Source organism: Bactrocera tryoni, chromosome 5 (assembly GCF_016617805.1).
Source record: "Bactrocera tryoni isolate S06 chromosome 5, CSIRO_BtryS06_freeze2, whole genome shotgun sequence".
NCBI classification, from domain to species: Eukaryota; Metazoa; Arthropoda; class Insecta; order Diptera; family Tephritidae; genus Bactrocera; species Bactrocera tryoni.
This window is the reverse complement of record NC_052503.1, coordinates 81623466-81641996: the sequence shown is the minus strand read 5'-3', so window position 1 is coordinate 81641996 and position 18531 is coordinate 81623466. Positions and strand designations below refer to the sequence as shown.

At 32.7% G+C, this 18531-nt stretch overlaps 5 protein-coding genes across 12 annotated transcripts; 2 read left to right on the top strand and 3 right to left on the bottom strand.

The window, feature by feature from the left end:
- Nucleotides 1-258: 258 nt before the first annotated feature.
- On the bottom strand, nucleotides 259-3776 carry LOC120778163 (rho GDP-dissociation inhibitor 1). 3 transcript variants are annotated; one of them, XM_040109896.1, is made up of 6 exons: nucleotides 3590-3776; nucleotides 2914-3097; nucleotides 2731-2840; nucleotides 2489-2603; nucleotides 1339-1344; nucleotides 259-1267 (listed from the first exon to the last, which is right to left on the bottom strand). In XM_040109896.1, the coding sequence occupies exons 2-6, from the start codon at nucleotides 3092-3094 to the stop codon at nucleotides 1071-1073; spliced, it is 609 nt and encodes a 202-aa protein (XP_039965830.1). In that variant the 5' UTR covers nucleotides 3095-3097; nucleotides 3590-3776; the 3' UTR covers nucleotides 259-1070. The 3 variants fall into 3 exon arrangements, with proteins under 3 accessions (XP_039965830.1, XP_039965829.1, XP_039965831.1); XM_040109895.1 differs by having other exon boundaries at nucleotides 3604-3637; XM_040109897.1 differs by lacking the exon at nucleotides 1339-1344 and having other exon boundaries at nucleotides 3604-3637.
- A 380-nt stretch (nucleotides 3777-4156) lies between these two features.
- On the top strand, nucleotides 4157-7908 carry LOC120776744 (liprin-beta-1). 2 transcript variants are annotated; one of them, XM_040107689.1, is made up of 5 exons: nucleotides 4157-4318; nucleotides 4371-4683; nucleotides 4733-5778; nucleotides 5840-6496; nucleotides 6580-7908. In XM_040107689.1, the coding sequence occupies exons 2-5, from the start codon at nucleotides 4387-4389 to the stop codon at nucleotides 6872-6874; spliced, it is 2295 nt and encodes a 764-aa protein (XP_039963623.1). In that variant the 5' UTR covers nucleotides 4157-4318; nucleotides 4371-4386; the 3' UTR covers nucleotides 6875-7908. The 2 variants fall into 2 exon arrangements, with proteins under 2 accessions (XP_039963623.1, XP_039963622.1); XM_040107688.1 differs by having other exon boundaries at nucleotides 4157-4683.
- On the bottom strand, nucleotides 7213-16042 carry LOC120776741. Of its 4 annotated transcripts, XM_040107677.1 has the most exons (4): nucleotides 15862-16042; nucleotides 14889-14932; nucleotides 14210-14371; nucleotides 7213-10972 (listed from the first exon to the last, which is right to left on the bottom strand). In XM_040107677.1, exon 4 carries the CDS (start codon nucleotides 10959-10961, stop codon nucleotides 7923-7925), a length of 3039 nt encoding a protein of 1012 aa, XP_039963611.1. In that variant the 5' UTR covers nucleotides 10962-10972; nucleotides 14210-14371; nucleotides 14889-14932; nucleotides 15862-16042; the 3' UTR covers nucleotides 7213-7922. The 4 variants fall into 4 exon arrangements, with proteins under 4 accessions (XP_039963611.1, XP_039963610.1, XP_039963612.1 ...); XM_040107676.1 differs by lacking the exon at nucleotides 14889-14932; XM_040107678.1 differs by lacking the exons at nucleotides 14889-14932; nucleotides 15862-16042 and adding an exon at nucleotides 15633-15675.
- A 244-nt stretch (nucleotides 16043-16286) lies between these two features.
- Nucleotides 16287-17021, top strand: LOC120776747 (ER membrane protein complex subunit 4). Its single transcript, XM_040107700.1, has 3 exons — nucleotides 16287-16430; nucleotides 16491-16620; nucleotides 16670-17021. The coding sequence occupies exons 1-3, from the start codon at nucleotides 16375-16377 to the stop codon at nucleotides 16982-16984; spliced, it is 501 nt and encodes a 166-aa protein (XP_039963634.1). The 5' UTR covers nucleotides 16287-16374; the 3' UTR covers nucleotides 16985-17021.
- A 205-nt stretch (nucleotides 17022-17226) lies between these two features.
- On the bottom strand, nucleotides 17227-18429 carry LOC120776748. 2 transcript variants are annotated; one of them, XM_040107701.1, is made up of 4 exons: nucleotides 18259-18429; nucleotides 17850-17903; nucleotides 17717-17787; nucleotides 17227-17494 (listed from the first exon to the last, which is right to left on the bottom strand). In XM_040107701.1, exons 1-4 carry the CDS (start codon nucleotides 18271-18273, stop codon nucleotides 17479-17481), a joined length of 156 nt encoding a protein of 51 aa, XP_039963635.1. In that variant the 5' UTR covers nucleotides 18274-18429; the 3' UTR covers nucleotides 17227-17478. The 2 variants fall into 2 exon arrangements, with proteins under 2 accessions (XP_039963635.1, XP_039963636.1); XM_040107702.1 differs by lacking the exon at nucleotides 17227-17494 and having other exon boundaries at nucleotides 17536-17787.
- Nucleotides 18430-18531: the final 102 nt, after the last annotated feature.

Here is an 18531-nt window from a genome sequence, read left to right as displayed (position 1 = left end):
AAGACGTTGCGCCCGGGGCGAGACTATGCTCGGAAACATGTTGCTGAAAGCAATATGTTTTAAAAATATGAGTAGAAGAGCAAATAGTCTAATATGCGAATATCTGTATAAGAATTTCATCTTATATGGGAATGTCAGCTGGTATAATTCAAAACTATTATAATTCTTGATATCAAATAGTGTCAACTAATTTTAATAACTCCGGTTGCTTATACTTACATCTGTAAAAAGTCAACAAAAAAACATGAATTTCAAAAATTTGTCAATTACAATTATTCTGTATTTCCAAATTGCTTATGCTGATTACACTTTGTACAATATTCCAAATATAAAGTAAATTTGGTATCGCTTTAATATTTCCTTTAGAATAATTTCTTTTCCTTTATTTTGATTACTAATACTTTTGTTTTGATCATGGGAGCTCTGCAGGGTGCTCCTCTCATAGGTATTTTTTCATAGTTAATGCTAATTTTGTTAATAAATAACCTTTGCAGTATTATACATATATTAATGCAAGTATGTTTTTATATATTTTTGTGTCGGCTTTACTTTTAACTATTATTCAACAATGAACATACCCCAAATAATTAATACTCCAAAATAATTCTACAAATTTGCAAACTGGTAAGAAATATAATATTTATTTATTTTACACAATTTATTCAAAGGCAAAAGAGAATTCCGACTTGTGACTATGTTTTTTGATATAATTGAGGAAAAAGGTGGAATACGTTTTCCACATATTTATATTATAGTGAAATATTACATGAGGTATCAAAGTTAAATAAAATATGATCTTATGTGTACACAACTCAAAAAAAACACATTTTGTTTATTAAAGTAAAGAAATAAAATTTTGAAATGCTATACATACATCAAAACTGGCGACTGCCATTGCTTAAATACACAATTTAGAATACTTTAGTATTTTCTTAAATTAAAGGAAGCAAAACGATTCAGTTCTTACGGATGTCGTAAAAATTGCTTTAGATCAAGTTAGCAGAGCGCTCCAGCTAAAAACTGTTAATATTATAAGAGTTGTGATAGCTTCTGATCATTTTGGCACTTCTTTATTCCCAATCTTTTTTTATTTCGAAAGTCCAATCCCATTTCAAGTGTATGTGCTTATCGTCGTCGGTGAATAACGATGCAACTGAATACGTACCACGTGCCATCAGGCCTGCTGGTGCTTCTTCAGATGGTGTTAAATAGAATTGAATTTCTTTTTTCGGTGGATATGAGCCAACCATATGAGTCATTTTATCAACTAAAATATAAAACAGAAATTATGATTAGTTTTTAAATAGTAAACAAATTTAAAAATACTGGCTGTCTTACCAACAACTTTTGAATTAATTTGAAGTTAAAGACAAAGAAACACAACACAATCACATAAATAATGTTAGTAGTTATTAGTTAATAATATTAACAAATCCACAATCAGCAGCGGGAAAATAATTTAGATATACATATATATTACATGATTAAAATTCAAATAAAAAAAATAAAGATTAACAGAATTTTTTTTATCAACCTACTATTAGCACAGATACAGATACTTTTTTATGAATGAATTCCTTTAGAGAGGCAAAGCCTTTAGCAGAATAAAAAGCAAGTAAAAAGTTGTATCTCATCATCCTGATATTTGTTTTTTGAAACGAAATGCGGTGCAACATTTTGTGTATCACCCACTTTAAAAAGAATAACACATAGTTAAATTTTATGTATATCACATTTTAAAATATAACACAACTACACATAAATTAAAAAAAGTAAATCAACATAACTCGCATATAACTGTGATAGTAATGGTAAACATTTACTAATATTACATATGTAAAATCCTTATAAAAATATATTATCATATTTTTTATTACATAGTAATGATTTTGAAAATGATTTATAGTAATAAAATAACCATATATGTACATATGTAATAATGGTTTGTCAAAAAAGTCTTGCGGTATTTTTATTGAATTTTTTTATTTTTATTGAAATTGAAATGAATTTTTGATGACTCATGCCCAGCTCTTGACCGATGCTACGGCTGCTACTGTGCCGGTCTCTTTCGACCAATTCAGCGATTTTATCGCAATTTTCGACGACAAGCCTTCCGAAGCTTGGCGCATCTTCGACCAACTCTACACCAGAACGAAAACGTTGAAACCATCGTTGTGCGGTGGAAATGGAAACTATATCAGGTCCATAAACTGCACAAATTTTATGGGCGGCTTGAGATGTATTTTTGCCTTTATCGTAGTAGTAATGTAAAAAATGCCGTATTTTCTCTTTATTTTGCTCCATGTTTGCGACGCTATAACTCACGAACGACTTAAAAGAAACGACAATCACTCAAACACGTGTTAGCGCGTGAAATGAGCTTTTCAAAAAGGTATAGCATGACCCGATGCGACAAAACTAGAACTACACGCTTTCAGCGCCAACTAGCGAAAATACCGCAAGACTTTTTTGACAACCTAATATTTACCTGGTACACCCAATCTATAAGTCTTTTGTACGTATTTAAGGCCATGAACAATCTCTCTTTGCACAATAAAGTCTATACGCACTTTATAGTGAACTCCTTCTTTAATGACGAATACCTAAAAAAAATAAATGTTGTAATTGAAATGCAGTAGTTATAATAAATTTGTTATTACAATTATATGTACATTTCTCGTTATGTAATGTTATCTTGGTGTTCAAAAAATTCCTGAATTTCAATTTTACCTGTTTCTTTAGTTGACTTAGATCACCTGTTAAATCAAGTTCCATATCATCTCTCCCCTCAACTACCAAAGCCAATTTCTTCACGATCACTTTGCGTTGATCATTGGAATCTGCAATATAAATTAATTTAGGAGTATGTGAGTAATATTCTTGATGTCCTGTCATGTCCTGTTTTTATCATACCGACAATAATTTTTTCAGCCTGTGCAGGCCCCAACAAAGCCTCTTTGTAGCGACGTAAACTCTCATCCTCTTGATCTACAGCCATTATTTCCTCAATAGTTTTTTCCGGCGGTGGCTGGTACGTGCTGTCGTGTATGTCCTCATCATGAATACCGTGTTCGGCGTGCGACTCTGCTGACATATTCTATAATTTTTTTTACAAACAGAAGTATTGTTGCAGGAAGTAATACTAATATTCTTGGTGATAGATTTTAGTATCCAGTTAATACTCTTAATATATTAATAAATGTACCTAGTGTGTGTGTGCTTTTCTTACATAAATACCGCCATAAATATCAAATTTTACAACCTCGAAACGTTTCCCCGCATGAATCATACAAACATCACATTCGCATGTACATAAATAATATTCCAGCCGCTGTTTTAAAGAATATGTCTAAAGATTCTTTGTGACTCACTAACATCATACATACAGATATCAATTACTTGTACGAACATAATATAATTTGATCTCTTTAATGTTTCGAATTCATATATTTGGAAGAAATACTGACAGTGCCCACTCAGATAGTAATGACTAGATATACATTTCCTTCGCTTAGCTATATCTTTTCACTAATAATAACTTATCAATACCTCATTTATCAGTAGACTACCAAACTCGTTCGGAATTTACCTTAATATACTTACTCTTGAAAGTATTAATTTTTTTACAAGAGCGAATAAATTACTTAAATTTTTGTTTGGCGATTTTAAACAAGCATATAAATAATTTGAAATGAAAGTATAACTTCCTTAAAACAGCTAAATCTTTTCGAGGACTACGAATGGATGTATTAATAAATGACGAAAAGAAGTGAGTAGTTTCTCCAGAATTAAAACTCGTTCGTTACAAAATGAAATAGGAACGAGTAAGTTTTCTTATCAGAGTTGTATCTGCTGCTAATAAATTTTACTAAATTTAATTAATTTTTGTCGTAAGAAATGTTAAAAAAGTTGAAGTTTTGTCAGTTTATATATTAGTATATGTAAAACAAGAATTTTAAGACAATTCCCGTGAAAATTGGTGCATGGTTTCAGAGAAGCCGCTCTCTTGAACATATACCTTGTTTTTATTTATGTTTCGTTTCAACACTGTACAAAGCTTTATTTATTTAGTAGCTAAAGTTTGTAGAATATGGAAATCTCATTTATCTGGCAACAGTGGTTTATATATTTTGTTGCTTTCTTTATTCTTTTACTTATTCCTAAAGTTTTTATATTTTTGTGATTTATTTCTTAAAAATTTAAAAAGAGTGAATTACTAAAAAACTCTGACGGAAGCGTATTTTTAAGTTAAACGCAATATTGTATTAGTTTTGTGAAAAAAAATTTAGATACGATAAATACGAGTAGAACGAATCAAGTACGGATGTGAAAACGCATATTAGATTAAAAATAGAACAACCTCTTTTCAGTATTCCAAAGTTATTTATGCTCCAGATTAACAGTAGAAGAATTAATACAACCAGTGTAATGGCTCAACAGAATGAACATGTAAGCAACACAACCACAACTTCAGATGTGCTGTCAACTAATGCAAGCAAAATGTTGGAAGCAGCGCTGCAACAAATGGATGGCATAATATCAGGAAATAGCAACATAAATGATTCTTGTGATGGTATAAAATCTGGTGTTAAATCCAGTACGATAATTAAGGCGGAACGCAGTTTGATTTCAGTAAACAATGTGTTGTCAACTGCAAAAACTCTTGCACTAGCTCTTCAGCAGGTAACCAAATTTTAACGTAAAGTGAACTGTCTATGACAATGTTTTCTAGGTAGGATTGGCTGCACCTGTGCCAGATTCGGCTACAGTAGCCGTGATAAGTGACTGGTTAGAAACACATATTCCTCGCCAAGATGCCGATGAGCGACTAAGAAGATTACAGAGGGACAAAGAAACATTAGCTCTTCAGTATCAACTCCTAACCGATCGTGTTTCCGACCAAGCGGATAAAATTATTGAATTGGAGGGTCTTCTTCAAGAAAAAACACAATTATTAAGTGATAGAGATGAACATTTGCAGCGTTTAATGCTTTCGAGATCATCTTTAGAAACTCAAAAATTAGAGTTAATGACAGCTCTTAGCGAGCTGAAGCTTCATAGAGCAGCTTTGGAACGTGAAAATGTAGAGCTGCGTGAGTGGGAAAGCAAAAACCATCACGATAGTCCTATTAAATCATTAAACCCTAAGCGAATTCTCTTTGGTAGTATGGGTAATTTAAATCAAATAAATTTCAATAGTAACGAAAATATCAGATCCCCTAAAACGCCTCCTGTGTCATTACGTCATCAGATACATCCCCAATATCATAGTTTACCACGGGCTCGGAATAATAAGCATAATAACGACAACAGTCACAGCAATTTAATAAATTCGGAAAATAATCACCAATTTGATAGAAATGCAAATATGCAGCGACAACGTAATGTGGCTTTTGCATCAAATGAAAAAATACTTATTGGGGAATCGACTGGATCTTTTTCTGGAACCGAACACGAAGCTCTTGAATGTCGGGAGGATGCTACATATTGTATATCATCACCTAACATTCGTGAAAGATCTGCTAAAGGATTAAAAGGTATTTTAGGGAAATTGAGACGAAGCAATAGTGGAACTTTAGAGCTGCCAGCTATAAAGAATGTAGAATCAGCTTTTAAAAGGGGAGGTATCACACGTGCCACTGCAGGTGGGCGAATTGAATGGAATACTCAATCTCCAAAGCCTTCAACTCCGACAAAAGGTTATACCGAGTGGTCTACGCAAGAAGTATGTAATTGGCTGACGGATCTCGGACTTGGTTGTTATTCTGATGACTGTAGGCAAGTGCTATTACTATTTCACAAATTTAATGAATATACCATTACATATTTTTTTATTTAGAAAGTGGTTAAATGGCAGCACCAACATATGTTTTTTCACCGTCTCTCCAGTAGATATAGAGCGGGAGTTAAATCTGAAATCATCTCTTCATCGAAAGAAAATATTATTAGCAATTGATGAACTAACAGGAAAAGAAAATGATCCACTAGCTTTGAAAGCTGCAGAACTAGATGTTAGTTGGGTTATGCGTTGGTTAGATGATATTGGTTTACCACAATACAAAGATCCGTTTTTAATGGCAAAAATTGATGGAAGAATGCTTCACCGTTTAACAATGGAGGATTTGGCCCATTTGCATGTCTACTCTTGTTTACATATAGCGTCCCTCCGCTGTGGTATTCAATGCATGCGCGAAGTGGAATGGAACGCCGAGTGCCTCATTCGACGCTCGGCCGGATCGGCACGCCCTGCTTCAGACATAGATGATCACAGCTTAGAGGAAGACGAAAAAAATTTAGAAGAAAATACGGAAAACATATCTTTATGGACTGCTCATCGGGTAATGGAGTGGCTGAGAGTTGCAGATTTATCAGAGTACGCACCCAATTTAAGAGGTGCTGGCGTACATGGAGCATTAATGCTTTATGAACCACGTTTCACTGCCGATCTATTGGCAGATTTGCTTAGTATACCTCCTAGTAAAACTTTATTACGGCGGTAAGAATATTTTTTTTATTCATAAACTAGAAGCAAATGATAGCTTTACAATTTTTGTAATTGCTGATTATTATCACTTTTAGACATTTGGCTACACATTTCAAAGAATTACTTGGTCGTGACATAATACAAAATAAACGTGACATTGAATCAAATCCGGGTTATCAACCATTAACAATAACTTCTAAAATAAAACCACAAAAAAAGACGCAGTTCTCATTAAAACGAAGGAAAAGTAACAAGGGAAATGGAGATGTAGATTGGACTGATTATGTCTGCCCCATGTCCTCCTGCCTACTCAACAACGACCAAGATAAGTCACTTTCACTGAGTAATTCAAGTAACTCCGGAAGATGCTCTGGGAATATAAGTCAGTAACAGGATACATATTGGGGCTACATAACCGAAATAGAATATTGTCGTTCGGCACCATTTACACAAAACTATTTTGAGAATGTTTAATGCCGTGACGACAAGATGCCTATTCTCTAAGCTTTAGTGCTTTGACGCTAACTTTTATTTTGTTTCCGTTATATTCTTATTTAGGTTTTAAACGCAATATTTCAGGCGTACTACAATTTACTATTTATTAAAAATATTTATAAGGATGCATTAACTATGGTTTCATTCTTGGCTATTAAGGTTACTTACCACCAATCTTATATATTGAACAAATATATAATTTCCAGTGCTTTTTTCGTATATTTTCAATCCAAAATTTTTATTCTCAATCATACTTTGTGTTGTTAAACTAGTTTTTTGGTTTTGCGCAGGCATTTAACAATTAAAATGTCTTCCAAATAAATTTTATAGAATTGTATCATATGCGATGGAATATAAAATAAGACAAAAATATAGTATTGAACATAAAATGTTGCCTTAATAGGCATTTAGTAAACCTAATTTCAATGACGTTCACTTTGTAATTTTGTAATACTTATACATGTATATTATCTAGCAAATAGTAAAATACGAACGAGATAGTTAATCATGAATAGTATGTATATACAAAACCGTTTTATATAAATGTTGTGTTAATAAAGTTTTTGACAAGAAAATATATACAGAAAATGTATACATTTTGCATAAATCGAATGGATTTTTTTACTTTTAACTACAATAGGAATTCACAATTAATTATGTCACATTTATCTATTTAACTTAATCCCACCATAAAATGGGTAATTTCTATTTATGAACAAAGTGGTTTCAAACTGCACAATGAAATAATAATTTGTGCAATGACTAGTTTAATACATTCATATATGTATACACATATGTAATATATCTAAGTATCCTTAAATTCTAATGATTCTTTGGCAGTGTTAGAAATTTTATGCAAATATTAAGCATTAGAACTAATACGTAATTCAACTGTTTGTAACCAAAATAAATTAAATGTCTTCAAATTACATTATTTTATTAATTATGTCTCTGCAATGTTATCCACCAATTTCTGTTCGGGCAGAATTTTCTCTGTTAAATTAGTGGTACTACTGAGAGTGCTATTTTGCGAGCATACTTCACTAGTTGTTACAAATCCATGACGTTCTAGTATATTCTGTATGTCCTGCTCTGTAAAGCTGTCTGTTATATTTACTTCTTTTTTCATTTCATTCTTGGTTAAAGGCTGATGACTTAAAAATGCTTTCTCTACTACATTTGATTGATGTACTTCACCGGGAAGATAATCCTTCCAATTTCTGAACAAATAACGGGTGAACTTCTTCAATTGTCGAAATTTACAATACGTAGCTCCTTCAGCAGATTCGAGTTGTTGTGTTTGAATAAGAAATCCTTTTTCTTTAAATGCTTTCTCGAGTTTTTCGCGCTGAGTTGATCTTCGCGACTTCTTTTTAGGATGTAGAGAGTGGCAAGTTAACGGGTTAACCATTAAATTCGCAAAATTATCTTTCATGGAAGAAGTTTTTTGTGTAGATATATCATTGCTGTAGTTTGAACCTACTATTATCTGAATTTTCTGTGGTTGTTTTTGGGTGGATTGAGCTGCAGAACCAGTGTATGAAGACTCTAACCTTGATGTTGGCAATGACATTGAAACCTCTGTTAATGATACAGATGCTGGTGATAACAAGTTTGCAGTCGGAGACTCAGGAATTTGTAAAATTTCATTACTAAGTTCAGCTGATGGTGGTGGTATGTCATTTATTGAAAATTCGTTTTCAGGTGTCGGACTTGATATTACACAATTAACACCTGGTAAGAAACCAGCAGAGTTTTGTAAACTTTCACGAGGAAAATATTCAAAACCACGGGTTGATTTATCGCCAGTACCACTATAATACCGATAATTACCACTCGAATCCACAGAAAGCATTTTCTTCTCCTCCAACGAGGGTTTGTCACCACCAGTGAATTTGAATTTGCATATGCTGACTTCTGTTGGTGTGTTTGGTGTAATTTCCGCCGGAATTGGCGGAATGAAAATGGCGGATCGTTTGCGCTTCTGAGGAGTGAAAATCTGATTAGTACAATTTATTGGCGTAGCAACCGCTTTACTCGTCGATGTGGTTGCGGTTATGCTTGAATTTTCCGACTTAATCGAAGACGGTGTTGACATAAGATCCGGATAATCAATAGTTTGGTTGTTTAAGCTTAAAGTCGGAGACATATTCTCTGTTTTTGACATACGAATCAACCCACTCGGTATTGGTATTTTTAGCGATAGTTGGTTGTCTTTTTCTATAGTCTCCACAGGTAGACCAAATGGCTGACTACTTTTGTTCACTAAGGTACCGGAAAGTAATTTCTGGTAGTATTGACTTAATGGATGTAAATCAAGTTTTGCTTGATTTGGATGTGAAAATGAAGGCGTTAAATCTGTAGAAATATTTGTATCCACATTTGATTCAACTTTTAGAATAACTGACCTTTTGAGATCGGAACTTGGCATTAAATTATTTAATTTTGTTTCTAAGAAATTTTCTACACCCATATTGTGCGCATTTATACATTCAACATCGTCTATTCCGCACGCATTTTCACTTTCTCCGCTCGAAATCGACAAGTACTCGCATTGCTGATCTCTTACACAGAGATTCAAAGGCAATTCGTCTGTAATATCATGCTTTTGCGCATCTTCCTTTGCAAGTTTTGATGTACATAATGCCGTATTGGGGGTACCGGGTAATATTGTGCCATAGTTTTTATATATTAAGTGACAAATATCAGCTTTTTTGGGTTTCCTACCACGTCGTGGTTTCGAATTGTCTAGCGTTATTTCCCCCATGTACGGAAGATCAACAAAGTTGATGACTCGTTTTACTGATGCTGAGTTGATAGCGTTGAAAGTTGTTGCATTTGAAGAAAATTTGTTCATTGCGCATTTGAGACTCAAAGAATTAACCTGATCTTTTTCAGAATTATGTGAGTGTTTAGAATCAAGTCGGATCTCATTTTTTACAGATGATACATTGGAAGTGTGCATTCGGTCCAGATAATTATTGTTAGGATCATTAAAAACTTCGGCTTTAGTAAGCTCCAATCTTGTAGGCTGCTGACCATGTATTCTCTCAATTGGTTCTATGTCTTCCTCTTGAGCCGATCGTTGGATTGCTGCAATCTTTTGCAACCAGCTACGAACATTTTCTTGCCCACTTTGGGATGGCGAGAGTTTGGAAGAGTGAAGATTTTTGGAAGAACGAAATTCGGATGACTTCGCATTTGATTCTTTAACAAAAGGCGTAAGCTGCCCTTGAGTAGCTTCATAGTGAATAAGGTACTCTGGCGGCAGAGCTTGGTGATGAAAACGTAGTTTTAAAACACCTTTCTTTTTGGACGATTTTAGGTCATTCGTTTTATTATTAGTTTGTGCGACGTCAGTACTTATATGTCCGCGTTTGTCTAGATCATTTGCTGCACGATTCTGAACGCTCATTAAACTAGCCTTAACTTTAAGCTGTTGTTTGGTTAATAAGCTGCAACCATTTTGAGGCAACTTTTTGGGTAGTGGTTTGGATCTGGTCGTTGAAGAAAGTTTTTGCTTAATTATAGTCGACGAAGCAGGCAGTAGGTTCGCTGTTTGTGTATTTTCTTCATTTGGTGCTGTGCATATAATCAGGTGACTATCATCATCACCTGCACCAACATTATTGGCGCCATGGCATATTAATGGATCATCAGAGTTTTGTAAAAGTAATTTGCTAGTGGTTAAATTTAAGCGACGTTGCTGCCGCTGGTCGTGACGCTGTTGGTCGCTTCGCAGCCGTTGACGTGAGAGTTCTTGAAGATTTATTGACTGCTGTTTCCATGTTATGGGATGACTTGAATCCTCGTTTCTGATGACACTAGGTAAATTTACATGGCTTACATTTCCAATATAATTGTTAGCATTATTTTCAATTGAGGACTCCAGCTTAGGCTCCAACGGCACTGCTGGCGAAATACACATGCCCTTTTTGTAAATAGAATTTGCGCCATTCAAGAAATCAAACTCGTCTTGCATGCTATCAGCAACTGTTTGTGATAAAAATTCAAAAAATTATAATTACATTTATGCACTAAATATTCAAAGTAGTAAAAAATATGGAAATCTGTAATAATCATCATGACTATTTTTCTATTAATCAACACTATTTACCGATTTAAATTTAAAAGAATGCACAATTGCATTATTTATCAATAATACTCATACTATTGCGTATTAACAAGAGAATCACAAATTATAAGCACAATTATATTAAGGCAACAGGTTTCCTTGTTATCTCTATGCAAATAAAATAAACTGTTTTTGTAAATAGCAGAGAGAAATGAAATGCTAGAATGCAATTCAGCATTCATAATTACCGGTAAATAGGAGTTCCGGCAACATCTCGTACTAAAGTTTGATATGTTATTGAACTAAAAAAAATAGAGGCGTATACTTCACTTTACTCTCACATGTTTACACAGTTGTCGTTTTCGCTCAGAGAGCCGTATTTTTAAATTATTTTTGGTATTTTACTTTTTTTAGCTTATTATTGGCAAAAACCGTGTCGTACTCTTGTTTTATAGCATCCACTTTTCTGTGTATGCGCACAATTTCCTTATGCGAGTTTTTACGAAAATTTCAAATTTTGTTTGTGCTTTTTGTGTGAAATTCGATTCCCTTTATGCGAAAATTACCATATACGGTATATGTATGTGAAAGTATTTTTACACTTTGAATTTAATTACATTATGCAGAGGGATTTACTTGCACTCTTTTATATTGAGAATACTTAAGTTGAGAAAAAATTGGTTTCGTATTATAATAACACGTGGCTGGTTAAGTGAATTGCATAGTTATAACACAAACACATCTATGTACTAGCTTAAATTCCTGTAGTCCTCCACTGGAGTGTTATTTGCAATATATTGTAAGTGGTTGCAAACGAATGCGATTTCTATCACTTTTCATTACTAACTTCCTTTTCCGTTTCGTTTCACTTGGTATAACTATTGTACGTTTATCTTCTGTTAATATATGAAAACTTTATCACGCGTGATCATGGTGACATCCAAAATACAACTAAGCTGAATGAAAATAATTTTCCGAAAATCCACCTTAGATGAACAACATACTAACTATCTGCGTGTAAATACAAATATAATTACTACAAGTATGTGTTGGAAGGTTTTTCTGTCATTTGAAAGCTGCTGGGCGAATGCATGTTCTCATCTAGATCGCAGTTGAGATTGCTTACTCATTCAACTCAATTCCTACATTCTCTTACATAGTATGTGCTTCAGTGTTTCTTGCTACTAAGCTTTGTCATTTACTTTTCATCAATCATCAACGGAAACGCATGATGTTAACATTAGAAAAGTCAACTTGTTGAGTACCGCTGCAATAGTTTTGCCCACTGTGCGACAGTAACTACACAGTGTAAACGGCACTAGTTGATTAAAAACTCATATTTGGGCCATAGTCCTAAAATTTAACCCAAGCGTAGTATAAATAGAAAATATGAATTATTATAAAAAACATTTAGCGTGACAACTGGAGTTAACGTCTGCATATACATATTTGATTAAATTATTGCAGGGAGACGTTTTCATATATGTAAATAGTTCAAGACTTTTTTAGAACTTAGTTTATAAATATAAACTTAAGTAGAAACCTATATACTCATATGCTCCTATGTTTGTAGGTAATTATAAACTATTTATGAGAATGTTTTTCCACGATTTGGTTCTATTGGGTTGTATCTGGTGCTACTATAAATAACTTCCACTAACGGAAACTGGAGACGATGGCGTTGAATCTTTGCACTGCATTAGATACATATGTATATGTACATATAGAATTCTTAGTATTATGAAAAATATATATTTTGAAACAATTCAGAGTTTGAATTATTCATGCATATATACATATGTACATTGAGTTATATATAGCTTATTCACAAATATTAGCATCGATTAATACAAATGTACTATACATATGTCTATAGACACGTGAACTTATGTACCAACGAAGGAAATGATTTGGCTGAGTCTAGAGGGGTACGTTGTATTTAAAAGCGGAGGTTTTTAACTTGAACCATAAGTGGAAAGTGTAAAAATAATTAGTGCTCATGATAAGGGAATATCAATAGTAAATTTCTATGTTGCATCAAACTGGAAAAACGTTATTTGAAAAGTTTATTATTACCGGCGAACACTGTATGCTGTATTACCACTTATTCGATTGGGCTTGTGTATATACGAGAATAAATACTGCAAAAATAAATAGGAAACATACCCAAAAACATTAACCAAAAAAGACTTCCACCAGTCAACCCGGCCAAAAAAGTTTAACTACTAAACCGTACCCAACTGTAATCCACTCCGCAGCCAACAGCCATCGCAATCACCAAAACAATATTTATAGCAACAATGAAATCCCAATTCTACCCATTTATAGCATACACGTCCATAAATGTGAAACTTCCTCCTATAAATGTAAACAAATATTGCAATTCAATTTTAAGCTTCTGCGTTGTGGCTGTGAAAATTGAACCATCAATGTGCCGACGTCACTTGGAGCATTTGTCTAGCAACTGATATATTCAAACTTATAAAAGTTGGTTGATTTTTGTTCGGACACCAAAAAATATGTATTGAGGGGGACGCAATTGTACCAAACACACCTAATTCAACGAATAGTCCGCAGTGGATCTAATAGTTTCTATTTGTCAAGTATTTTTGTTTAGGTAAGTATCTAAACACATAGTCATAGGCAGTCTCATACTCAACACCCATCTACGAAAAAACCAATATTTTGGAAATATGGAAAACAACACTTATGTACATATGTACCATATATTATTCATAAAGCTGGTTTGGCTAATATATGGACATACCAATAATTTTTCACTATGTGACTGAATAAGTCAAAAGGTGGGTGTCTAAATGAATTAGACAAGAATTTGTTGTTTTCTAGTTGATATATTTGAATTTGCATATGCATACATATGTACATATGTGTATGATAGTGTGTCCATATACTAGACATACACGTATATACATACATATATCTGATACGGTGCATCGCATATTTAACACAAGACTGTAATAACTTAAAAACCAATAAATTATTTTGGTTAATTGAGGTGAAAAAGTGAAATGTGATAGCAAATATTTAGTACTGATTTTTCTTTTTTAGAAATACATATATCAGAAACATAACTATAATTGTACTCTAAACAAATTTTCTTCGTTTTCTGAAACGAATGATCTGCAATTACTTACTTGTATATTCGATGTAATTCCAATTTTTTTGTGATTAAGAAATTGAATGAAGAATTGAAGAGACTCAGTAAAGTAAGTGCAACAGCGAGATACGAGTGCATGAGGAGCTCTTGGATTTTCACCGCACGGAGTGCTTCCATGTTTTGCATATGGGTAAAATACCTGCAAATATAAAATACGCATTATGAACAAACAAGTCTTTAAATTTTCAAAGTTAAATTGCCATGTATACATATGTACACACATACATATGTATGTACATAATGTGATCACCCCAAAATTTACTACAGCTGAAGTAATTTTTTAAGAATCCAATATTCAAATGAGTATTATCCGTATTAGGTTGAAAGTTAATTTAGCACCTCCACATTCATTTTCTTTTATACATACATATGTAAGTACACAATTATAACACCAGTCGTATGACGAATTTATTTTTGCATGCAATCTAGGTGAAGCTCAAAAAGAAGAATGGAATCAGTTTGGCTGGTATATTACAAGCGACATTGCAACAAGCTAGTGTATAAACTGTTGTAGGTGTTGATATTTGAATTAAGCGCTTTAAACAACATGTATGTATGTAAGAGCAATAATTCCAAATTAGTAAAGTTGTTAAGCACTGCGATCACATATTTGAAGTATTCCCGGTCATGGAAATATGTCGAATATGAAAATATACCTTTTATAAACGCAACCGCCTCTCCGCAGATGGAAACTACAAAACTGAGAAATGCACAAGTATAAGATATTATTATTATAAATAAATAAAATATGGTAAACATTACCAATAACTTTTTACGGGGAAATTACTTCTTAATAAGATTTGAATGTAACAGTAATAAATATGTTAAATTATATTTAGTACATTTTATTTTTAAAGATTTAAAGATAAAGCTATAATACATAATATTAAATCGGATTATAAGTATATTACAGTCGTCCGGTCCGAAAATGCGTTTGTTTTACTTTACAAAGAATTTAACAACAATTTTTTCGAATTGTAAACTTTATAACTCGTCCGCCCACCATAATACAGAAACAGACGGAGTAATTATAGATGAAGTGTTGTTGTACAATTGCACATACATAGTACATATATCGCATAGTTTTATGATTTTTGGTTAATAATACTAAACGTACGTTAAATAAATAGCAAATAATGTTTTCAGATATTCAAATAAATAATAATACAAACAAAAAATAATGTTATTAGCATAAACATAGGTAACAGCTTTAATTTATAACGTTAACCACATTAAAAAATGAAGTGCATCATATTTTCATGAGCAGCTTCTCATTAGTAATAAGACATAAAGAATTAAACAATTGGCCTCTCAGAGTCTATCTCTTTAATAGAAGTATAAAATTCACCAAATGAATACTATATATTAAAAAGCACTGCATCTTCCCGGAAAATACGAACGCTTAATTATCTTTTCAGTGTTTTGATATCTCTATTCCTACTCTGGACTGAAAATGGGCACCTGCTCACAGATATCTTAGTAATTGAAGTTGCAATTTAATACTAAGCGAGCAAGCTAGTCTGACGCGGGAAATTTCAGCCGCTGAGCGACTCATCAGTACTCATACTGCTATAATAACTCTTTTCAAAATTTCAGCTGCTACCCAAAGTACATTGAGCAATGACTTACCACGTCGTATAATCCATATTTTGATTAACATATGTTTATTAATACCAATAGGTGTTAATGTTCGTCCACTATCATTAATTAAAATTAAAAAAATCGGAAATCGTATAATCAACATTAAAATCATTTTAAACTGTATTCTGGTTCTCATTTTAAACCAACAAGACCAACGACCGGTATATAAACATGTACTAGTTCACTGTTACCAACTTTGTGTTTTACTATATAAATCTGTTATTAGCGGTAATGATAGCAGAGAACGTACATACATAATAGAGAGCGTACATCATGTACGTTCTCTGCTATATTTTACGTTCTCTGGATGTCACTTCCTATTTGACATTCTCTCCACGAACATCGCATTTTGACAGTTCACATCCTATTTAGCTTTATATACATCTTGACATTCACATTCTACGTAATTGCTACTTTTATTTCGTTTTTATCATTCGCTTTTTGTAAAATTATTACACCTAAAATAAAGTATTGTAACCTTGTTCAATTAAAATATATAAAATGTCTTCAAAGCAAACAGCTAAAAAGTATAAATGGGCTTTGGATTTTAACAATATGTAGGTTGAATTTCGTCAGTAGAATATTGTATCGCCATGAAATTATGAATTTTGTTTCAGAAAAAATGTGGACTTGTCATCTCCTCCGGGTTACAATCCGTCAGTACTAGTCAACCACACTGAAGTGGTGAGAGATCAACGACTTGTTATTAAGAAATCCTGGGACTTGGCGCTTGGTCCTTTGAAGCAGGTAAAAAAAGTTTAATTTAATAGCTCTGATTCAATTGAATTAATTGCAGATTCCGATGAATTTGTTTATCATGTACATGTCGGGTAGTTCCATATCGATATTCCCCATAATGATGGTTGGCATGATGCTTATCCGACCACTTAAAGCAATGTTTTCCACTTCAGTCACATCTAAAATGGCGGAAGGAGCACAAGGCAGTGGTCAGAAACTCGTATATTTTTTGGGAAATATGGCAAATGTTGCTGTCGCATTATACAAATGTCATAGCATGGGCTTATTACCAACACATGCATCTGACTGGCTTGCATTTGTAGAACCTCAAACACGTCTTGAGTATTATGGCGGTGGTGTATCGTTTATTTAAGGCAAATATATAAAAGTCACAAACATTAGAAACGACAGTTTTATTTTGCATCATTGAATCTAATATATAATATTATTAAGTAATTAATAAGTATTACACACTTATTAGATCTAGCAAATCACCTAGGATTTTCCTTTATATAAGAGGCTCTTAAATTCATCTGAAGTCTTCAATTCAAGAGATTAAAATGAAATGTTCCTAATACAGAAGATGAGTGCAGCATTAAAATAATTTAACAAATATTTTCACATGTTCCGAGAGGCAAATATGGGTTTAAATTTATTTTCAATAGGAAATTTTATAAAACTGACTTGTTTCTAAATTTGAAAATATTAATCAGTTGTTAACCTTTGAAATGTATAAATATGATCATCCATTTGATTCAATTGTTTGGTGTTTTAAATTAGCATGATACCCTCGATGCTTGGATACTCACAAATTATAATGGACGGTAATAAGTGATGTTTACGATTTGCTTGATGTTGTAAAGTTGCTCATTTCATAGTTATGCTTCATTTGCGTATGGGAGAAATCAAAATAAAACAATTTAATACATTATTGTAATTTCATTGATATTTTTTAAAGATGTGGGAAGTTTATTGCTCTAACATTTTTAATCGCGGGTGTTCATCTTTCGACTTTGCATACGTTAGAATACAGCATTATATACGAAAAATTAAAACTAATGACATGTACGCAGTTTAATAAAAACAATTTTTCAATAAATATTACTTTTTTCTATGTTCGTCCGCAAATTCTTTTATTTTATCGACCAGCTTGCCGGGTTCATCTACACGAGGAACCTCAAAATTGAAGATGAAAATGGTCAAATTATATATAAATTAATTTATATTAATGCTCCTACCTCATAATTTTGACTTATATAAATTCCAGTATATATGCCAGCCCCAAATGTTATCTGAAATTGAAATACATACATACATAAGGTAAAGTTTTCGGCAAGATTAGCTTACACACTGAATTACGGAGCTATGTAAAGGTTTGATTTGCGGAATATTCGTTGAATTTCATTAATAAATTTTATTTACGATTAGAGAAGTCAAAAAAGTCTATGATAATTATGCAAAGTCGTTTTAAGAAACGACACACAATTAACAGCACTACGTCATAGATACATATAGTATATACGTAAAGAATCATTAATAGTATTAACTACGCTGGTTTAGTCTAAGTTGCTTCGAGGTTTCCATTATTCCATTATTGGCAAGATTGGACTATATAATAAATCATTATTTTATTGTGAAGAAACTTACCAGAAATTTCAACATGTCGGAAAAATCAAACGCCACTTTGACGAGTTTCTCAAAAACTGAGCACTAAACAAAAAACGAAAATAAAGCACAAGTGACAGCAACAACAAGTTGTTTCTCGCAAAAGCTCCACAGGAAAAATTGTTATTTTTGGAGAGTATGCTGGTTTTGCTCTTTTCTAGGTTTGTTCTTATAGATTAGGTAACCAGTAACTATTTTGTAAAATAGGACTTTTTTTGGAATCGAAATAACAAACAAATAACATATGTTTGCCAA

Excerpts from the sequence above, each read along its gene's own strand:
- LOC120778163 (XM_040109896.1), bottom strand. The coding sequence starts at position 3,094 with ATGTCAGCAGAGTCGCACGCCGAACACGGTATTCATGATGAGGACATA. Across the intron at positions 2,841-2,913 it reads GGCTGAAAAAATTATTGTCG|ATTCCAATGATCAACGCAAA; the intron begins GTATGATAAAAA and ends TTTATATTGCAG. Across the intron at positions 2,604-2,730 it reads TAAGTCAACTAAAGAAACAG|GTATTCGTCATTAAAGAAGG; the intron begins GTAAAATTGAAA and ends TATTTTTTTTAG.
- LOC120776744 (XM_040107689.1), top strand. The coding sequence starts at position 4,387 with ATGCTCCAGATTAACAGTAGAAGAATTAATACAACCAGTGTAATGGCT. Across the intron at positions 5,779-5,839 it reads TGTTATTCTGATGACTGTAG|AAAGTGGTTAAATGGCAGCA; the intron begins GCAAGTGCTATT and ends TTTTTTATTTAG. Across the intron at positions 6,497-6,579 it reads AGTAAAACTTTATTACGGCG|ACATTTGGCTACACATTTCA; the intron begins GTAAGAATATTT and ends TATCACTTTTAG.
- LOC120776741 (XM_040107677.1), bottom strand. The coding sequence starts at position 10,961 with ATGCAAGACGAGTTTGATTTCTTGAATGGCGCAAATTCTATTTACAAA.
- LOC120776747 (XM_040107700.1), top strand. The coding sequence starts at position 16,375 with ATGTCTTCAAAGCAAACAGCTAAAAAGTATAAATGGGCTTTGGATTTT. Across the intron at positions 16,431-16,490 it reads GCTTTGGATTTTAACAATAT|AAAAAATGTGGACTTGTCAT; the intron begins GTAGGTTGAATT and ends ATTTTGTTTCAG. Across the intron at positions 16,621-16,669 it reads CGCTTGGTCCTTTGAAGCAG|ATTCCGATGAATTTGTTTAT; the intron begins GTAAAAAAAGTT and ends AATTAATTGCAG.
- LOC120776748 (XM_040107701.1), bottom strand. Across the intron at positions 17,788-17,849 it reads ATATAAGTCAAAATTATGAG|GTTCCTCGTGTAGATGAACC; the intron begins GTAGGAGCATTA and ends TTCAATTTTGAG.